Below are 7,120 nucleotides of genomic sequence, written 5' to 3' on the forward strand. Positions count from 1 at the left end.
GAGCCTTCCGTGGGTGCTTTCTCTCCCTGTTTACCCCTTTCCTCCTCTCCTTCATTCTTTCCACTCTTTCCCTCTCCCTGGCTCTGCATCTTCCTACTCTCCTTCCCCCTCCACCTAGTAAGATCCCAGCAAGATGCCAAGTCTAGGACCACCGGGGGGCCTGGACCAGATGCTTTCTCTTCGCATTTTCCTTTCCTGGGGGAGGTAGCCATCTAGGGGACTTAAGACTTGGGCGGAGGCAAGGCAAGAGGGAGGCAAGAAAGACTTGGGCGGAGGCAAGGCAAGAGGGAGGCAAGAGGGGAGGGCTGTTCTAAGCAAGGCACTGGCTCTCGGTGCCTTGAGAGGCCCCCACGAGGCAAGGCGCAACTTCTGTGGGGGAGTCCTTCGGATAATGAAAACTAGCCTGTTCCGCTCCCCCAGGCCAGTTCGGGTACCCACTAGCGGCAGAGATGAGGAGACAAGTGTAGCTGGACCGCCTCGGAGCTTCCAGCTCAGCATGCCAGGTTTTAGGGGCAACTGGGGCGGATGTGAAGAGGAGTTCACCCGGAGTCGCTGCGTAGGACCTGGAAGGCATAGAAATATCTCTGGGTCTCAGCTAGTGTTCCCAGGACCCACTGCCTGTGGAGAGAAGGCTTTGCATTGTGTTGGGGGGACACTTAACCGGACCCAGGGGAGGGGGCAATTTGAGGAGACACGGGGCTTCCAGTCCTTGGAGCTCAGCTGGAAAACCTTGTCCTTCACCAGCACAGGCTGCCATTTTACGGGAGATAAGTCAAAGGCCTGCGAGTTGAGGAGGGGGGGGGGGGAGCGGGGAGAGTGAGTCTCCAGAGAACAAAGTTCAGGTCCAGGTCCGGTGTGACGAAAGTCGACTGCACTTTCTCTGTCTTTGAGGGGACTTTCTCTTGAAGTTCACAGTCAGTGACGGTTTCAAAGGTGGATTGGATTCCCCCTTTCAGGGCAAAGCAATTTCGAATCATGAGTGGAAGCATCCTCATTATGTTTCTAGACTGAATTTAAAAGTACTTTAAACTCGTGAACGTCTGAAGAAGTTGTGTGATTAAAACAGCTCTCTGTGCAAGAACTATTTACTTTCACCCTAGTGTCGTGGTGTGGGTAATTTGAGAATTTAACAGGAAAAAAAAATTGCAAGCAAAGGTCAGCCTGGACACTCACACCCAGGGATGAGTTAGACACCACACACACCCAACTCCACCCAAGTGATTACTGGTGATATTCCCCCCTTTTCAATAAATCCAGAAACCTGACTCCCACATGGCCTTTCTCTCTGTTCCTGCCCTGTTTTAAGAAAGCCATGTCCCTTGGGCTGCTGAAGAAAGTTTTTAGGGCCAGGAAAGAGCTTGGAATGTTTATACGATCTCCCCTATGTTGGTTGGGAGAATTGTCTATTTTCTATTCCAGTGAACATCTGAAAGTAGGTAAAGAGTCCCGAGTTTCAGATTCCTTTTGCTTCAGGTCTCCCAAGAGAGCGGGTCCATTAACTGGATCACTGAAGGCAACTCGGGAAGCTCAGGGAAAAAGCCAGCACACACACACACACACACACACACACACACACACACACACACACACACACTTGTGTGAATACAGCTTGGCTGTATTGCTCTCTACCCTGTGCTTAAGTCTGGATGCCAGACATGAGGTCCAGCCTGAGCCAGATGGGAGGCTAGGGGATCTTCCCCGGACCCGGACTTGTAGAAACAGGACTCTAAAGAGCCAAGAGTCACCGGAGTGAGTCGCTTTCCTGATTGATGAAACCGTCCCTCCCCTCCCCTTTTGGAATAATAAACTCCTGGAAAGGCTGGAGGGCTGCCTTGTGTTGGTTTCCAATAAATCCTCAACAGGCTCTTTCCTCACTCAGAGAAATGAATCACACTTGGGAAACAGACGATTATTCTTCCATTTGTCTGAGGATAAGCAGAGGAAAAAGCTGCCTCCCTTGTGGACTCCACTGGGGTGCTCCTCCCTAACTAAGGCTTGTGTGGTAGGTGGAGACAGGGATAGAGCAGAGCCGGTGGATCGAAGGGGGAGAGAGGTGACTCACCGGAGATTTAGGCAGATATTCCAGACCTAGCCAGGGGAGGGAAAGAACTTTCTAAATTCACTCTTCTGCCTGGATGCTGGAAAGAGACCCAGGGCCTTGTTGCCTGGGAGGTGGTATTACATCTTCTAACACAAAGGCCAATTCTGGGTTTGCTTTTCCGGGAGAAGCAGAGAGCCCGGGCCCCACATTGCAGTTGCCTATCACCAGAGCTCAGTTTCTTGTCTCCTTTCAACAAAACAACAAAACCCCAGGTCCCTGCTGGCCTGCTCTTGTTTATTCAAAATGAATGTGGAGTGTTTCCACTGAGGACATGGGAGGTGAGAGTAAACAGCAAAGTGGAATTGATGGAAATGACCCTTCCTTGTAACAGCCCATGCTTTAAATAGAGGGGCCTTAGTACACTTGGCTAATCACGACAGCAATCTTCTAGGGAAGAGAAAACAAGGAAGAATTCTTCCTAAGAATCACTGCAATCCAAGACCTGGCCATTCATTTGCCTCCATCTACAGCTCAGTTACAAAGCAGAGGAATTTTGCTTTCTTTTCCTGGCAGGCAGGCCGGGTGACTTCATTTGTTAACTTTTAAAACATATTGGATTGCTACACGTGGAATACAAAGACCACAAAGGTCATTTTAAAGCAAGAAGAACTTTGCTCACTGGTGGTTCCTTCTTGCCTGTTGGCAACAACAGTCTTCACGGCCACCAGTCTGCATCTCATGCCCTGCTGCTTTGAGCTTCTAGATTCTATTTTTACCTTAATTCTTGAGTCTATGAGGATCTATTTGCTGCAGAGGAATGAGGAGTGGAAATTGGAACGGAGGACACACACAGACAATGCGCTATTCGAAGGACAGTTAGGTCCAATCATTAGCACCAAAATTTATCTATTCTCTTTACTTGTAAATGGCCAGGGAAAAAAAAAACAAAACTGCACTCCAAATCCCTCATCCACACCCAGACACACCTTACCGGGCCCACATATTTCTCATTCCACAACTGCTATTGATTACAACTTTAGACAAAGGCAAAAAACTGGATTTAAAGATTCTTTTTTATTTGAAATCTCATCCAGAAACACTGGTTATTAATAAATATATCATAGTTATCAAGAATATATAAAAAATAAAGACAGGTATTGTCTTTGAAGCCCTAACAAAATATTTCAAGCAAATGCTCAGGAAAATAAAAATGGCAGCCTGCCCTCCCCCCCCAACACAGGAAGTTTTCAAAGCTGAAGGATCACAGACAGAGCCAACCCCGCATGCAGAATAATTTGGCAAGGGGGTGGGGTGAGCTACTGGAGGGGGACCAGTTTTGTAGCCTCTTGTCCCTTGGAACAGCCCTAAGGTTGTAATGAAACTTGAAGGACAAGGGACAGCCTTGGGCTTGGGGAAAGAATTGCCCTGTGCATTGAGCGTGAATCTTTGCACTCTGGCCCCCCTTTTTCATTTCATACAACCACAGACAGATATATGGAGTACTTTGGAGAATTCACTAATAAATCCTTGTTACAAGGAAAATGGCGTATGGCCTGCACAACATGTTTAGACAAGATTCATTTAGAAGCGCGCATGCATTCTTTTGACCTATACTGCGTGGAAAAGAAAGCCCACATAGGAGGTTCATGCCCTGGACAGAAGCTGAGATTCAAAACTTGGATTCTGACTCTCTCTCTCTCTCTCTCTCTCTCTCTCTCTCTCTCTCTCTCTCTCTCTCTCTCTCTCTCTTTCTCTCTCTCCCTCCCTCCCTCTCTCTTTCTCCCCCTCTTTTCTCTCTCTCTCTCTCTCTCTCTCTCTCTCTCTCTCTCTCTCTCTCTCTCGTTCTCGTCTCTAGGGAAAAAAACTATAAGGACAGTGACAATCATAACTGCATCTATCTCGATGAAATATTTACATTTGCTTTGCACAAAAGAGATGGCCATCTTTCCTCCAACATAAGAACACACCCAGAGAAAGCCAACTCCAAGTTCCTTCTCAAGTTTTTAACTCCACCGGTCCCGTTTTTAAACAACAAATGCAGTTTTGACAAGAGCATATGGCAGTAAGAAATACTGGCGCTGCATGAGGAAGAGAAGCATGCATGCAAAACACGACGTCGGGGTCCAGTCCCCATTCGCTAACACCTAGACATCCCAGTTTGGTTTTGGTACGCCCCGCTGGGGTGGGTCATAGGATGTGGATCTTTTGGGCGGCAGGCTAGGCCCCGGTGCTGTGCGCCCACCCTCCTGTCGGCTAAGCAGTCTCCCCTCCCCTCCTGGCCCCTGCACCGCGACCCCTGCCTCAGTTCTCCCTTCTTCCTCCCGGCCGGGCAGGCCCGCGGCTCACTTGAGCAAGTCCTTGGACTCGGCGGACAGCCGGGCCATGTTGGCCGTGGAGAGGGCGGACAGGTGCGGCGGCGGTGGCATCTGGCAGATGGTGCAGGGGCAGGGCAGCCCCGCCCAGTGCTGGAAGCCACTGCCCAGCTGCAGCGCGGGCGGCGTGGAGGGCGCCTTGAGCAGCGAGTGGGGAGGTCGGATGGTGCCAATGGCAGGCAGGGAGGCCGCGGACAGCGGGGACGTGGCGTTGCTGGACGAGAGCGCACCGCCCAGGATGGGGTGCACCGGGTGCACGGCGTTCGCTGCGTGCGCCGGGTGGCCGGCCGAGTGCCCCACAGTTCCACAGTGGAAGGCCGAGTGGTGACCCCCGTAGATCTCGCCAACCAACCTCTTCATCTCCTCCAGGGAGCTGGTGAGCATGAGGATGTAGTTTCTGGCTAGCAGCAGAGTGGCAATCTTGGAGAGTTTGCGCACGGAGGGCCCGTGCGCATAGGGCATGACCTCTCGCAGGCCGTCCATGGCGAGGTTCAGGTCGTGCATCCTCTTGCGCTCGCGTCCGTTGATCTTCAGGCGCAACTGCTGAAGATCCTGCTCCGACAGCTGCTTCTTGATTTTGTACTTGCTGCTTTCTCCGGCCGCCTTGGCGCCGGCTCGCGAGAGGCTTTCCCCAGGCATCTTCTGCACCATGTCGCCTTGGGTGGATGAGACCGAGTTGAGACGACTCTCCTGGTGGTGGTGATGGTGGCGGTGGTGGTGGTCTCTTAGGTACATCTCATCCATGTCCGGAGATGACGCTCTGCTGGAGACAGAGCTCGAATCAGAATTCATTTTATTACGGGAGATGCGGCCTTATGGTTGAGGAGGTTTTAGGCGGGAAATTAAAGAGAATCTTGAATTAAAAAAAAAATAATAATAATCAGAAGGTCCAGCAACCCACTTCTCAGTTGTAAGACGGGAGAAGAACAGCCGGGGCTCTGCCTTGCCCCGCCTCTCTCCCTCCCGGCTCTCCTTGCTATCCCTCTGTCTCCGGTTTAGCTGTTTCCTGCACTGTTTGTTGGTGTGTGCCCGAACTAACCTCTTGCTGTAAAAGAGGGGCTTTTATAGCGCTGCAGCGGAGAAAAGAGACAAAAGGAGCCCTCCTATCTATCCTGGGCTGGTTAAGATGACGTGCCATCCTTCAGGGCGGTGCGCTTTGCTGTCCCATTTAGCAAGGATTCCTATTCATATTCATTGCGGGGCCGCCCTGGGACACCTCTGCTTAGAACCGCGGCGAGGAGCCCCCAGGCACAAAACCTTTTGATTGACACACTCACCGCTGCAGCTCGGGACTGCTTGTTTTTGTTGTTGTTGTTTCGTTTTGCTTTCTTTCTTTTTCTTTTTTTTAAAAAAACTTTCTTCTATGCCACCTCCTTGACTCCATTTTCTCTAACCCAATCCTACACTTAAAATGAAGGACAGGAACAGAAGTTGGCCAGAAGATTGGCCTAGGGTTTTTTTGTTTGCTTGTTTGTTTTGCTGTTTTTTTTGTTTTGTTTTTTTATTTGAAGAGTGGACTTGAGTTGTTCCCTAGTTTAGGGAAATGTGGGCAAAAACAGGTCTCAATAGAAAGAGGCGAGGGACAGAGAGGGCAAAGCAGAGCACGTTCAGTCACGGGGACCAGAACTGGAAGCTTCACTCTTTTTCCTTCGTTGGTGCTTTCCGCCTAAACACCAACAGCCAGTTAATTTTGTTTATTTGGTCTTTCCGGTGTGATTTCAAAGACATGTGTCTATTTGGTAATTTTTTTTTTGCCCCTGATACTACTGTGAGGGAGAAATCTATCACTTTCTATTTCTCCTTTTACATTAAAAAAAACTAATTGAAAGAATTTCTGTTTTGTATATTTTTTTAAAAAAAAAAACTTCTTAGCTATAGAATGAAGGGAGGAGGAACAAATTTCCCAATGTTGCATGAAAATCAAGTGAGGAAGAAAACCTAGGGAGGAAAGGGAGTGAATAGAAATGGGGGAAAGTTAGAGATTGGATCGATTCTCAAAACAAATCTGTAGGGTTCAAGCTTCCTGGATCCTGCTGCTTGCACAGACTGTGTTGGGGTAACCAGCCAGCAGTCCTTGCCTTAAGGTCCATTTTGTGTGTGTGTGTGTGTGTGTGTGTGTGTGTGTGTGTGTGTGTGTTGGGGTGGGGTGAGGGCGGTCTTAGGCCCCAGGGCTAATGCTGAGAGCCTCCAGGGTTCCCAGCACCAGACCACCTGGAGCCACCCCACAACTGGGGACTGGGGGTGAGCGGAGCAAGATTTGAGGGTAAAATAAAAAGTGACCGTGTGTGTGTGTGTGTGTGTGTGTGTGTGTGTGTGTGTGTGTGTACAGGACCTGAAGATCCGCTTGTGTGCATGCTTGGTACACAGCGGTGGCTTCTGAGGATAAACAGGAGACTTGGAGTTTGAGTGAGCGCATACATGGACTCAGCTCTCCTCCATCCCGTTCCTCTTTGCTGTTTTTGACAATCAGAATTGCTCTGCAGTGCAAGAGGCAGGAATACAGAAATCTCTAAAAAGAAAGGAGTCTTGGGCAGTGGTGGCCCCTAGGAGCAGCTGGGCACTCAGAACTCCCGGTTTAGACATGGCAGGAACAAAAGCTAGGTTAAGGCAGCGTCTGTAGAAAGTGAGAGACTGATTTCAACACTGGAACCTCGGGCAGACGCGGCTTGCAGACATGGCTTGCTTTGCAGTCACTGGGAAAACCAGA

At 49.8% G+C, this 7,120-nt stretch overlaps 1 protein-coding gene across 1 annotated transcript; it reads right to left on the reverse strand.

The window, feature by feature from the left end:
• Positions 1-3,841: 3,841 nt before the first annotated feature.
• Olig3 (oligodendrocyte transcription factor 3) lies at positions 3,842-5,575 on the reverse strand. The gene has a single exon (XM_028861727.2). The coding sequence runs from the start codon at positions 5,203-5,205 to the stop codon at positions 4,384-4,386; it is 822 nt and encodes a 273-aa protein (XP_028717560.1). The 5' UTR covers positions 5,206-5,575; the 3' UTR covers positions 3,842-4,383.
• Between the last annotated feature and the right edge of the window lie 1,545 nt (positions 5,576-7,120).

Source organism: Peromyscus leucopus, chromosome 8a (assembly GCF_004664715.2).
Source record: "Peromyscus leucopus breed LL Stock chromosome 8a, UCI_PerLeu_2.1, whole genome shotgun sequence".
Lineage (NCBI taxonomy): Eukaryota > Metazoa > Chordata > Mammalia > Rodentia > Cricetidae > Peromyscus > Peromyscus leucopus.